General features: G+C 58.5%; 1 protein-coding gene across 1 annotated transcript; it reads left to right on the top strand.

Moving 5' to 3' along the window:
- The first annotated feature begins 3,952 nt into the window (after positions 1 to 3,952).
- LRIT1 (leucine rich repeat, Ig-like and transmembrane domains 1) lies at positions 3,953 to 9,729 on the top strand. Its single transcript, XM_081104967.1, has 4 exons — positions 3,953 to 4,014; positions 4,491 to 4,954; positions 6,866 to 7,171; positions 8,290 to 9,729. Exons 2-4 carry the CDS (start codon positions 4,516 to 4,518, stop codon positions 9,198 to 9,200), a joined length of 1,656 nt encoding a protein of 551 aa, XP_080961093.1. The 5' UTR covers positions 3,953 to 4,014; positions 4,491 to 4,515; the 3' UTR covers positions 9,201 to 9,729.
- Positions 9,730 to 14,027: the final 4,298 nt, after the last annotated feature.

Below are 14,027 nucleotides of genomic sequence, written 5' to 3'. Positions count from 1 at the left end.
AGTGTCCTCTGGGCCGGAGCAGAAGGAACGTCCCGCTGCACAGGGCAGCCTTTGTGAGCCCGCCCAGCAGGGGGATTAGGACCGGACTCGCAGCTGAGCAGCTGAGCCGAATTAGAAGAGTTGCATAACCAGGGAGGGAGGGGAGCAAAAGGAGGGGTTTGAAGCTGTAGCTGTGCCTGAGAACTGGTTAGGAGCCAGGTCCTGGTGTGTTCGTCGGTGCTGACAAGCTGAGCGCCTGAGCATGTGTGTGCACATGTGTCCACATGATCACATGCGTGCACTCATAAGTGGGGAAAAGGATGGTGGCTAGGAAGCCACCTGTTGTCATAGAAAGAATACCAGCTGGGGTCAGAGACTCGAGTTCTGGTTCTGAGTCTGCCATCACCTAGCTGTGTGCCCTGGGGTGGGCCCACTGGGGGCTCTTCTCTGCCTTTGCAATGTGGGCATCTTTCCTCAGGGCCTGTGCAGGTCTTGGGTAGAAGACTCCGTGGTGCATGCGGTGTCCGGGGCGGGGGTGGGGTGGGGGTGGGGGCCGTCCCGACGCCCATGGAGCCCTTCAGCTCCCCAAGCATCAGTCTCCCAGGGCTTGGCCCACAGCCACTATGAGCTTTGGCTTCTGCAAGGAGGTCCTGGTACAATTTACACACTGGCTCATGGTGAAGTTTACAGCAGGAAGCATCGATCTGGAGCAACTCTACTCATTTCAGGTAGAGAGTGCTATCAGCAGCACAGCTCATGCCCACTGGTGCTCGCGAAGGCCAGGTGTGGACTAACTCCAGGGGGATGGTTCTCAGATACCGCCACCCTTGCAGAGGGACCTGTTCCAGAGGGACGGCCTAGGCTCTGCTCAGAAGGCAGTGCTCCGCCTGGCTGTCCATGGCAGGCGGGAGGCAGCTGCTTGCCGGGTGCCCAGAGGCTCGTGAGCCCCTGGGAGGGCATTTGGAGGTCTCTCCAAACCTCTGCGTCTCCCCACTCCTCCATGAGCAGGTACTTGCAAGTGCCAACAAAACGGGGTCTTTTTTTTAAAATATATATTTTATTGAGTTTTTACAGAGAGGAAGGGAGAGAGATAGAGAGTTAGAAACATCGATGAGAGAGAGACATCGATCAGCTGCCTCCTGCACATCTCCTACTGGGGATGTGCCCGCAACCCAGGTACATGCCCTTGACCGGAATCGAACCCATGACCTTTCAGTCCGCAGGCCGACGCTCTATCCACTGAGCCAAACCGGTCTCGGCCAAAACGGGGTCTTGATGACTCCTAAGAGAGCTTCTGCTTCGCGGGCTGTCGAGGTCTGGGGAACTTGGGTTGTTCAATTTTCATAAACACCCCGAGCAAAGTAACATTACTTCCCTTTGACAAATGAGCGCACAGAGGCCAAGACGAGTCATGTGACTTATCAAAGGCCACAGCCCTGAATGGAAGCGCTGGGATCTGAACCAGGCAGTGTGGTCCTGGGCTTGGGCTCTTCCTCACGCCTTCACTGTCCTCACCTCGTTGTGTCTGCACTACAACAGACATCACAGAGAGGAACCTCCACGGCCAGCACCGACGCCAGGGCCTGTCTTGTCTCCTGTAAGCCAGGCGCCTGGTGGTCTCTGCTGCCCATGGCCGGGCTGACCTTGGGGTTCTGCAGATGGGTGGCCAGCCAGCTGGCCCAGCTATGCTTGCCCTGTCCACCCACCTGCCCCACCTTTCCAAGCTCGGCCTCTCTGGGCCTGTGGCTGTTGTTACAGAGGGGACCCCCACCCCTACTCTCAGGATGGGTTATTCCAGGGAGCAATAAGCCACTGAGTACTGTGACTGGCTGATCTCCTTCCTTAATCCCCGTTATGTCCTGTTTATCTGATGGCCTCAGGCAGGGGGGTGGAGCAGGCAGGACAGATTGGGCCAGGCCAGGCCCCTGCCTGGGTTGCAGCGGAGCCTGGAGCCATGAGGGTGGCGCTGGGCATGCTCTGGCTTCTGGCCCTCAGGCCCCCACCCCAGGCCTGGAGCTCCTGTCCGCCTCGGTGCAGCTGCAGCCTCCAGGTCCTGGGTGATGGCAGCATGGCCAGGTAAGGTGCCAGGTGTGTGGGGTGACATCCCAGTCCCCAGCTTCACCAGCTGGCTGGGGTGGGAGGGTTGGATGCAGGGCTCAGAGAGTGGCCAGGTGAGACCTCCATTTCCCAGGACCTTGAGGCTGATCTGTGCTGAATTATTGTCTGGCCAGCAAGGCATGGCTCTGCCTCAGAGGTACCAGGCACCGCTGCAGGCGGAGTGGGGTGGGGCACAGGTGTGCAGCCCCAGGAAATCCTTCCCGAATTCTCCTCCAGGACTTCTCCCCTTTACCTCTTCCTCCCTCCCTCCCTCCCTCCTTTTCTCCCTCCTTTCCTCCCTTCCTTCTTTTATTCCTTCTTTCCTCCCTCCCTTCCTTCCTTCCTTCCTTCCTTCCTTCCTTCCTTCCTTCCTTCCTTCCTTCCCACCACTCTCTCCATATCTCCTTAGCCTCCTCTTTCCCAAGCCTTTCCTATTCTCTTGCCTCATCTCTCAGAGTGCCCATTCATATCCCAGGTATCTCTGACCACCCTCCCAGGATGGACCACCTGCCTCCTATGTGCTGCGTTTTTGGGTCTCCTCTGGCAAAGCCCTCAGAGCCTCAGCCTTGACCTCTTCCTAGGGCTCTCTGTAGGCAGGGACTGCCCATTCTTTTGCAACAAACACCCCTCCCTCCGCACCTCTCTTTGACTTTCCCCACCCCCTCTGAGCTCTGGGAGCACCTCCATCCTCTCCCCGCCCCCCCACTCCATGGGCATCCCTAGGCCGCGGGGTTTGTGTGCCCTGCTTTTCCACCCCTACCATGACTCCCTCCCTTTCTCCTCCTATGTCTTTAAAGCCTCTGTTCTCTGACACTTCAGTTTATCCATCTATGAGCACTGAACCCCACCTCACTCAAGGATTTCACCTGACTCAGGGCCTCTCCCACAACCTTTCCAACCTTCTGGAATTCCATCTTCCTTTCTCCCTGTCTTAGGTGGGTGTTGGGGAGACACTGGTGGTTTCTGATCAGGTAGCAATACTGTCGGTGCACCTCTCAGTGGTCCCGGCCAGGGGTACTGGCTGACTGGGTGTGAGGGAGGCAGCGAGAACCCAAGAAAGGGCACCATATGGCCTGAAGCACAGAGGGAGCTCCATGTGTGGCTCAGATCTCTGATACTCCAGCTCACGCGGACCATCCGTGGTGAGGGCCCTCTTCCGCGGGGAAGCCCGGCTGAGCCCGGGGCCTGCACAGGGCGACCGAGGGATGCAGGGCCTCCTTCCACTGCAGGAAGCACTGGCTGAGCCCGCAGCATCGGCCGGCCTGGTGCTGGGACCCAGCCACTGCTCCTTTTCCAGACTCTGCCCATTGGCGATGGGCAGGGGCAGGGACGGAGAGGTCTTGGTAGCAGGTTAACCTTAGTGTGGAAAAGGACATTCCAAGGACAGCTTCCGGGCCCCTGACGTCAGCCAGTGGCCATCCTGCCTCTGACAGCAGACCTCTCGCCACAGTCTACCTGCTGGTAGCCTCGCAGCTGTTCGCCCGCCCGTGTGCAGGGAGGTCCTGCCAGGGGAGGAGGCCTGAGTGGCTGCGGTGCCCACGGGCATGACGTGTGGGGAGGCCAAGGCCCCTTCCATCTGGGCCTCCCAGGCCGGCTCCTGGACAGCCGCTCCGTCCTGACGGTGGTGCAGCCCCGTGGCGGGGAGAGCCAGCCCTGTGGCCTTCCGTGCCAAGCTCACAGGCCGAAACTTCAGGTGCCGCTGTTGGCACAGGAGGCGCCTTGGCAGGCGCTGTGGAGCCTGACACACCGGCAGGGCTGGGTGGCATCTATGCCTGGCACCAGCCTGGGCCCTGCGGGCGACCCATGTGCGAGCGGCACACACATGGCCTCCTTTACCCCCAACCACCCGTGAGGTGGACTCTATTGTGACGGGGACGCTGAGGAAAGTGAAGGTCATGTAAGGTGCTCAAGGACACGGGCAGCAAGCAGAGCCCACGTGTGAGTCTCGCTGGGGCTGGGGGTGGGGCTCAGTCAGAGGGGGTGGCTGCTGTTTCTGATGCTCTTGGCATATAGTTTTTAAATGAAGAAAAACCTAGATGGTTACAAAAGCGGAGCTGTAATTTGACAATCAACACTTTCAACATATTTGCAAAAGGACATGCGCCTGGGGATCTCGGGACTGAGTGCTGCACTGTGGAGGGGCGGTGGCGGTGCCGGGCACGGCAGGCTCAGCTTGAGGTCCCTCAGGGTGCCAGAGACCAAGCCGCCCCGGGGATCCCGTGAAAGGCTCTGAAATCAGGCCCCCCTCCCCTCGCCCCAGGAACCAGGAGGGGCTGGCTCCCGCCCATCCCAGAGCCCCGCAGCTTGGAGCCAGGCGGGTGTCCCCGGTCCCTGCAGAGCAGTGGCCTCTGGCAGGAGGTGGGGAGGGTGTCACCTGCCAGACCCTCGCTCAGACGCCCCCTTTCTGTGCCCAGGACGGTGGTGTGCAACGACCCGGACATGACCCTGCCCCCCGCGGCCTTGCCGCCCGACACCTGCCGGCTGCGCCTGGAGCGCACGGCCATCCGCCGGGTTCCCGCCGCCGCCTTCGTGGCGCTGCGCCGCCTGGAGCAGCTCTGGCTGCCCTACAACGCGCTGGGCCGGCTGGGCGCGCGGGCGCTGCGGGGCCTGGGCCGCCTGCGGGAGCTGCGCCTGCCGGGCAACCGCCTGGCCGCCTTCCCCTGGGCCTCGCTCGGGGACGCGCCGCGGCTGCGGCTGCTGGACCTGCAGGCCAACCGGCTCGCCGCTGTGCCGCCTGGCGCCGCGCGCTTCCTGCGCGACCTCACCTTCCTGGACCTCTCCAGCAACCGGCTGCTGCGGCTCCCGCCCGCGCTCCTGGCCGCCTGGGCTCCCCTGCCCGCCGCGCCCTCTCTCCCGGGCCGACCCGGGCTGGTCCTCGGTAAGAGAGGCCTCTGCGCCTCGGGTCTGTGCAGGACGCCACGCCTCTCTGGGCTCTGATTCTTTCCCTGGGAAACAGACATGGCGCTGGTCCTGGGTTAAGCGGAGGCTGAGTGCTAGGCACATACTGGTAAGGTTAGGAGTTCAAATTCTGCCCCTTACTAGTTGTGTCCCTGGCTCAGCTTGCCCCCGTTTCCTTTAGAGAAGAGCGGTTGATAGAAAGATGTATTCAAACCGGCAGGCCTGGGGGCATAGCGCTCGCAGCCATGAGCGCCTGGGCAGCACAGAGACGTGCAGCACCGCCCCACCCCCCCCCTCTGGCTGCCCAGCGCCTGGGGTGCTTCAGCCCCGGGACCATCTCAGCTCAGAACAGCCAGTCCCAAGGCCACACCCCTCTCTGAGGACAGTCCCATCCAAGGACCTATCAGGGGGAAGGTAAAGGTCGCTGATGGGCTATTCTAGCTCCAGAGCGCCCCCGCCCGGGGGTTTGCCAGGCGCGCAGAGCTCCCCTCTCTCCTGCTTTCCTCCTTCCCCTGCACCGCACTCTGCCTCTCAGCCTCCTTCTGGGAAACCCAAAGCCAAGAGTCTTCAAAGCATGTGCCCCCACCCCCTCCCCGAGATTGCTGCAGACAGCTCTCCAGGGGCGTGGCGAGCTGGCGGAGTGTGCACGCTGGATGTCCTGCTGTTCCCCAGGCAGGTGGTGCCCGCTCCGCAAGTTGACTTGAGCCCTTATGAATGTGTGCCACAGTTCTAGGCGCTGGGAATGCAGCCGTGAGCACAGCTGATGAAGATCTACTTTCTCGTGGGCTAACAGTTAAAGTGGCCAAATGTTTCACTTTTGCCAATGTGATGGGTGACTGCTTCACTGTCCTCTGACTTTGCCTTTTGCATTCATTTACCGGGGACTCTGTATCAGGTGAAAGCCAGAGGCAGGCAGTGATGACTCATTACACGCACTTCACCGGGGACTGGGAGCAGCTGCCAGTTGGGTGGGGAGAGCTGGGGCAGGAGAAGGAGCCAGCGCCCCTGGCTGGCTTTCTCATGAGTCGTGACCATCCAGCAGATGTGAATGCAGCCTTTCCACACTCACATTCTTCTTTCAAACAAACCGAACACCTGCATATACATGTATAAGATCCACTGACTCCTGGACATAATATCACATTTAATAACAGTATTTGGGGGATAAAAAGGACATCATATTAAATGCATTCATTTTGCATTTCAGAAATGCAAACATATAAAGAGGATTTGTGCCTGAGGATTGAGGACACAGGATTCCCTGTCTCTGTTGGAGGTTTTGACCGGGGCGGGCGGGGGGGAGGAGGGGCAGGCAGTGACCTTCCAGCTCCGAAAGACATGCGAGCACAGGATGGTGACATAGGGTTGGACTTCCTGGCCTCCTCTCTTCTCTCCTTTTGAGCCTGTGTCAGAGGAACCAGGGCTCAGACAGCTGCCCTGCTGGGCTGGTGCTGGCAGTGTCACTCACACTGGGAGGTCAGGGGTCAAGCAGCCAGGGTCACAGCACTGCCAGCGACGGGCTTTGGCACATGGCGAGCACCACAGGAATGCTCGCTGGCCAGTGGCTGAAAGTGTCCCTCTAAGGCTGCGGGGTCATTGCTGATGCTGTTGGTGCTGTATGGCCTACCCAGTGCCTGATATGATTCTTTTTTTATTTATGCTCATGCCAACCTGACAAGGAAGCCGTGTGAGGCCTCCAGAGGAAGAGCAGGCTGAGGGGGCAGAGCTGGGGGTCTGAGGGGGCAGGGCTGGGGCGCCGAGGGGGCAGGATTGGCGGGCAAGGAGCGAGTGGGAGGCCAGTTCTAGGCAGGACCTGCCTAGACCCCCAAGGGGGAGGGAGTGGGCCTGGGGATGTGAACAGCGGGCTGACCTCTGGCCTCTCACCCTGCAGGGCTGCAAGACAACCCCTGGGCGTGCGACTGCCGACTCCACGACCTGGTCCACTTCCTGGAAGGCGAGGCCCCACACCTGGCCTTCATAGAGGCCGGGCTACGGTGTGCCGGTCCGGGCGACCTGGCCGGTGTGGCCTTCCGCCAGCTGCAGCTGAGCAGGTGCCAGGGACCCGAGCTGCGACCAGGCGTGGCCAGCGTCAGGTCTCCCTTGGGCAGCACAGTGTTGCTCCGCTGTGGGGCCACTGGTGTCCCTGAGCCCCAGATGAGCTGGAGGAGGGTCAGTGGGCACCCCCTCAACGGCACAGGTGTGTGAGCTTCAGGAACCACCATGCTGAGATCCCACAGGGCGGCGGGTCAGGGTCCCAAAGGCTGAGGAGCGGGCAGCAGGCTGAGCAGGGCTGTTCACGCCCATTCTGCCCGATGGGGTTGGACAGGCATCACGCAGAGGCAGGGCCTGGGACAGTGGCCTCAATGGTGGCTCTCAGCCTGTCCTGTCACATCCCACCAACCCCTCTATCAGAGACTCGGGGCCCCCGAGAGGGCAACAGTGAGTCTCCCGGTTGCAAATATGAAGTTGGTATCACTAGGAGTAACTTTTGATGTGAGTTACATTCATGAAGCTCTTTGTTAAATGTATTCTGTCCATCATGTCTTTGAGCTTTGAAGAGCAATCCTCTTATTTTGTATAAGTAACCTGAGGCTCTGAGAGGCTCAATGCACAGCCTCCATCAGCAGCTCCTACAGGAGGACGGGCGTGGACCGCGCTCCGGTGACTCCACAGGGCGGCTCTTTTGCCGTAGACAGAGGGCTCATCCTGGCCCTGGGCGGGCTGGTGTGGAGTCGGCGCTCGCCACACCCAGGGAGAGCTGAGGAGGAGCCTCTCTCAGTATCTGACGGATCGCTTGGTTCCGCCCAGCTTTCTTCTCTCTCCTGCAACCAGCTTGGCCAGTGCTGCTCTAGAACGAGGGGTTTGGAATCTGTACAGCTGAGCTGTACAGGAAGCGCCAGGCTGCAGACAGCAAGCAGGAGGCACCCCTGGAGCTGGTGCGGGGCTGGAGCATGGGCCGCACAGGCAGGGGAGGGACTTTCCAGGGCTCCTGCCGTGTGCCCCGCACCAGCCCGCTGCCTGGTCAGCGCTGCAGAGCCCCAGGGCCTGAGGAACAGCCCGCACGGGGCAGGCTTAGAAGGCAGAGCGTTCTTGGGCACTGCCTTAGCCGGGCTCTCCCCAGATTAGAGCCTTGGTGGTCTCAATCTCCTTGGCTAGTCTAAGAAAGGGTGGTGAGCCCCAGTGTTTTCTTGGGGTGACAAGGCTTTCAGTGGCGTGTACACAGTCTGGGCTTCGAGTGTGGCCCTTGGAGGGAGCCAGGGCACGGGCACCCTCCTCATCCGTGCCTCCTCCCCTCCTCCCCCCTGCCCCCCGCAGTGCACCAGCAGGTCTCCAGGGACGGCACCAGCTGGGCGCTGCTGGGCCTGCCCGCCGTGTCCCACCTCGATGCCGGGGACTACGTCTGCCAGGCCAGCAACTTCCTGGGCGCCTCCGAGACCCTCACCTCCCTGGTCGTCACCGAGCCCCAGGCTTCCACCGAGTGCAGCAGGAGCCCGGAGGCCCCAGGGGCAGGGACGGGCGAGGGGCCAGAAGCAGCTGCGTATGACAGGCTGGTGGCCAGGCATATGCCCCCCACACCCTGGCCTGCAGGGCCCGGCATGGAGGAGGGTGGGCCGACGGGACCCCAGGAGGCTCGGACGGTGACGGCGCTCAAGGTGGTGGGGGACACGCACCAGAGTGTGACGCTGGTGTGGAAGGCGCCCCGGGCCGGCAGCGCGGCCCTCAGTGTCCTGTACGCGGTCCTCGGGCAGCGGGCCATGCGGCGGGTGGCCGTGCCGCCTGGGAGGACCAGGGTCACCCTCCGGGGGCTGGTGCCGGAGACCAAGTACGTGGCCTGTGTCTGCGCGCGGGGCCTGGCGCCCCGGAAGGAGCAGTGCGTCGTCTTCTCCCCCGACGAGGTGGCGGACGCCGAGGCCACGCAGCGGCTCATCAACGCGGTTGTGGCCAGCGTGGCCGCGGTCATCGCGCTGCCCCTCACGCTGCTGGTGGGCTGCGGGGCCCTCCGCAGGCGCTGCCGCCAGTGCCGTGCCGGGCACTCCCCCGAGGCCACCAGCACCTACCTCAGCCTGGATGGGCTGAGCCTCAGCCTCGGCGAGGACTCAGGGGCGCGGCCCCAGCCCGGCCTCGGCGAGGCTGACGGGCTCCTGTCCGCCCGCTCCAGCTCCAGCCTGGACTCTGCCCCCGGGGCCGCCAGGCAGGGCGGGCGGGTGGACGAGTGCTTCTGCTGAGGCTCCCCTGGTGCAGGCGCCCACACACCTGCTCCGACCCTTCCCCCCACGTGCTCACCCGCTCCTCCACTACACACAACGACAAGAACTAACACCTATTAAAGCACTTACTAAGTGCCAGGAAGTGTTCTAAGTGCTTTATATGCATTAACTCATTTAACTCTTACAACAATCTTTGCAGAAGACACCCCTGCAATTCTCTCCCCATCTTCCTGGAGCAGAAGCAGGGGAATGAAGTAAGTTGCTGTGGGGACCCTCATCAGAGGACAACAGCGGTTCAAGGCCAAGTTGCCACGCGCAGGTGCAAAGGCAGGACTCAGCGACGGTCCTGCATGCACGGCGCAGGCGCCTCTGCAACCCAGTGCTGACGTCGCTGTTGGGCAAGAAGCCTTGTTGTCTGAGCTCGTGGAAAGGTGCTGCCATCAGCAATTGGCTGGCCGGGGTCTGTGCGGCTGCTCTGTGGGCTGCTTTGAAGAACTACTCTGTTTTAATGGCTCCTTGTCAGCAATAAAGACCCTCCTGTTCGCACACGATTTCTCATGTCTCCTCCGGCTAAGCCCCGGTCCAAGGGCCTGTGCCCCACACGCCTGTGTGGCCCTTTTCGCTGCACATGAACGAAGCAGCAGCACAGGCCCCAAGCAGCGCACTTACGTTTGCACAGCCCACAGGTCTGGGAGGGGCAGGTGGCTCTGCCCCGTGTGTCTTATTTGGGGCCCAACATGGAGAGCCGGTGGCCACCTGGGGCAGGCTCCTTTCCCGGGGGAGTCAGATGACATCAGAGGAATGTGATGCCTCTCAAACTCTTGGCTTAGAACGGGCACACTGCCATTCCTGCCCATTTTCCATCTGCCAAAGCCAGTGCCATGGCCAAACCCAACTTACAGGGGTGGAGGACGTTCTCCCTTGGAAGTCATGGTGGCAGCACTATCGGCTGAGCCGTGATCTCATCTACTGCGTTGCCCACAACCCACAGGCGGGACGTGCCCGCGCGGAAGTTGGCCTGGCAGTGGGTCCCAGAGTCGAGGCCTGCCCGCTGGCGTCTGTGCGGTGCGGGGCGGTGGTGCGCACAGACGCCTCACACGCCTCCGTGTGCAGCAGCCGCGTTTGTGCGGCCACACACAGACCCGCAGACACCAGGCCTCACTGTGGACACTGACAGACTCTAACATTTTCCTCTGGGCGCCATTCTGACTGGAGAGAATAATTTGATTTTCAGTGAGTTCTAGAGATTTGAATGGTGTTCATTTACTCACGAATGTCAGTCTGGAGGGGCCGAGAGGGGCCCGTGTGCGGCCGCGTGCGCCCTGCTGTCCGCGCACAGCTCGCTCTGCCCGTGCAGCAGTGTCTGTGGTGCTTCCTAAACTTACCTTGGCTCCTGGGGGCATCTCCCTGTCCCCAGTTGCTCAGGGGCCACTGGAAAGGAAGCCTCCTCAGCTCACTTAGCGCTGGGACCCTGAGGGCCTGAGTGCGGGCATCCACAGAAATTTCCGTGTGTCTCCTCTGCAGCACTGAGCTCCACCAAAGGAGCATCGGGGTGTTTGGTGCCAAAACCTTCAGGTAACAACACCTGAGAAGATTTGGGACAGCAAGTGATCCGTGGAAACTACCTGACTAACATCACCCGCGAGACTCCACGTGGTGTTGAACACTCGCTTGATAGAACCCAGTGTGATGCTGGGATTTCTAAGCTCATTTCCTCTCACATTTACAAAAGGCCTTACAACAAAAGGCCTTACAACACATTCTCCTGTTTTCTCTCCTTTGGCCCTCACAGCAGTTTATTATAGGGGCTGGGCTACTTGACTGTGTAGATGAGAACACTGGAGTCTGAGAGCGGAATGACTTACAGGGGTTGTGGTGGATTTTCTTGGAGGATCCAAGTCTCTGATGACTTTCTGGCCAGCTGAGGGTCTATGTTCAGTGTGGATCTCTGCAGTGCAATCCACGGTGGGGTCACTACCTGGGCGGGTCTTTGGTGCCACTGGAGCCCGGAGTCAGAGCCAGGAGAGCAGCGGTGCCCGTGAACACAGAACGCCCATACATAGATAACTTTTACCCATTTCCTAGGGCTTAAAAGCAAGCTCTTCTTAGTATGTCAGTATTTATCCAGCATTGTACCTGTGTGTGTGTGTGTCTGTGTGTGTGTCTGTGTGTGTGTATATGTGTGTGTGTGTGTGTATGAGAGAGAGAGAGAGAGAGAGAGAGAGAGTTCAAACTTGGTCATCTGGACAAAATAACCCCCAGATGGTCAGCCCCCAACCCCCGTAACCATCTTCCCTTATGTGTTCTGTCTTCTTTGATTTGCTCTTACAGAGGATACTCAGGCTGGATTGTGCTCACAAACATTCAAGTCATTGGAAAAAACAAATTCCTGTTGTAAAAAAATAAAATGATGTCTTGTTTATATATTAGCCTTTGGTGTATGAGTCTGGTTAGTCTGAGTCAGTTCCTGAAAACCTGAAGTTTTTTGAGTCCTGTGGAAAGCAGTTCTGGCCGCCCATGCGGAGAGTCCACCCGCACAGGGTCCCATAGCACACTGCCTTCTTTGGAGGGCTGGAATCGTAGCCTCTCGTCATGCCTTTTCTGAGTGGTGTGTGGCTATGCTCTCCTTTGCCCAGGAGAAGCTGTTTCTCATGTTACTTATCTGTAATTGCAGTCCAAGTTGAAGGGTATGGAAGGCAAATAAAAGAAAGTCTATCCTGGAAGTAGATGTGGGCTATTAAAACTAGATTTTCAGTCAAGGGACCCAGAGAGCAGTGTGTTTAGAGAACTAGAGCTGGGAATTTTTTTTTTTTTATTATTGATGAGAGAGAGAGAGAGGGGGAGAGAGAGAGAGAGAGAGAGAGAGAGAGAGAGAGAGAGAAACATCAATGTAAGAAACATCAATCAGTGGCCTCCTGCACACACCCTGACAAGGGATCGAACCCCGCAACCTGGGTATGTGCCCTGACCAGGAATTGAACCCACCACCCTCTGATGTGTGGAATGACGTTCCAACCAACTGAGCCGCACCAGCCAGGGCTAGAACAGAAAATTATTGTTTTGACTATCATATAAGCCAGTAGAGACAAAAAATCAACTTACAAGTATTTGAGCATATTTTATTTGATTGCAAGGGCTTTTTAAAAGCCAGTATAAGTTATGCTTATGCTGTGTAACAATTCCCAAATTTCAGTGGTTTAACATAGAAATATGTATTTTTGCTCTCACAGATCTACCTAAGTCAGGAGGGAAAGTGCAGGAGGGGAGAGCTCTGCTCCACCCACTTACGCAGGGGCCCAGGCCGATGACCCGCCACCTGGAATGTCAGCTATGGCTGCAACAGGGAAAGGAGAAACTGGAGGAGCATGTCGGGGCTTTTAACATTATTTGCTCTAACATTTCATCAGCAAGAATATTAGTCCCATAACCTCCCTGTTTCAGGGGTTGGGAACATAGTCTTCTGTGGGTCCATCCAGGCACAGGCACAGGCACGCCTCAGAGCTTGGGGACCATCTCCGACACGATGGCCAGCGTGGGGGAGGGAAGGGCGGCATGTTGTTTCTTACACGTCACTTAGCCTCTGTCCGACATGTCCCACGTCCTGCCAATTGACTAGATCAGAAACTTTCTGATTAATATTCTATTAAGACAAGCCAGGGGGTTGGTACCCAGAAGCCATTTCTATCTGATTATTTCATAAACACAGAGTAAGTTCTCTCTTACACTCTGTCTTTACATGATAAGAGTCCAGTTCCTAAAGGCATCCTGCCGGGAGAGAGGTGGGGACTAATGTACTCAGACTCCTTCACTTTGTTGTTGACTCTGTTGAGTTTAGAGACACCACGCAACCACTTGCTATTTAAGAAAAATAATATAACCCGAGGAACTTTCCTTGTCCTAGTTTCCTGCCTTAACTGACAACACAGCTCCCCCGAGGCCCTGCGGAGGGCGGGGGGCCAGCAGAGGAGGGAGCGGAAGCCAGTGGTTCCAGACATTTCTCAGCAGTGGGTGTGCTGAGCTAGACTCATTTGAAGAGACTAATATGGGATGAACAGAGAAAAAATTGTGGGGGTGGAGAGCTCTTTAGGCCCTTATATTTTGGGGTGAGAACAGAATTCATAGTGGTTTCTGATACCCACAGAGTAAAACACATTTTTTTCCAGGAAGCAAACCTGACAAAACCTTGGCCAACCTGGTGGGGGCTCTGGAATGCGAGTTGCCCATCAGTGTTGTCCTTGTCGGGTCACACTGCCCGTGCCGCTGCCCGCACCACCTCAGTCCCTGCCCGGGGCACATTCGGCAGGAATGACTTCTGCACACACTCCTGGCCGGTGAGCACCCACTCACTCCTGGAGGGGTCCATTCACCCCAGCTCTGTGCCCGCAGCATGTCCTGCTTTAATTCTTACCTCATGAGGGACTTGGAGACCTGGCAGCTCACAGGGTTAGGCTTGAACCCGGCAGGTGTGTCTGCTCAGATGGATAGCTGGGGTGGAAGCAGCTTAGTAAGGACCCACTGCTCCCCTCACTGGCTGCTCACTGAGGCATTGGCAGGGAGCTGTGTGCGTCCTGAGTCCTAGGGGAACCATGGGACCTCAATATTCATCAGGAAGTGCCCCAGGTAATAGGGAAGGAGTGTCTGTTGGTGTGGGAGGGGAACTGAAATTTATTACTCAAGGGTGGTGAACACACAACACAGATGATGGAGTGCTGCATTCTGGGTACTCTATTCTACATAATCTCAGAGTTGCCTAGAAGCACTATGAATGTGTATTAATTCCCTCACTTTGCAGAGGAAAGATCGAGGCTCACAGAGGTTAAAGGACATTCCCAAGGCTGTGTGACG

The sequence above is a fragment of the Myotis nattereri genome (genome assembly GCF_964212035.1).
Source record: "Myotis nattereri genome assembly, chromosome: 13".
Taxonomy (NCBI): Eukaryota; Metazoa; Chordata; class Mammalia; order Chiroptera; family Vespertilionidae; genus Myotis; species Myotis nattereri.
The sequence above is the reverse complement of the archived record's forward strand: the minus strand, read 5'-3'. Positions and strand labels throughout refer to the sequence as shown.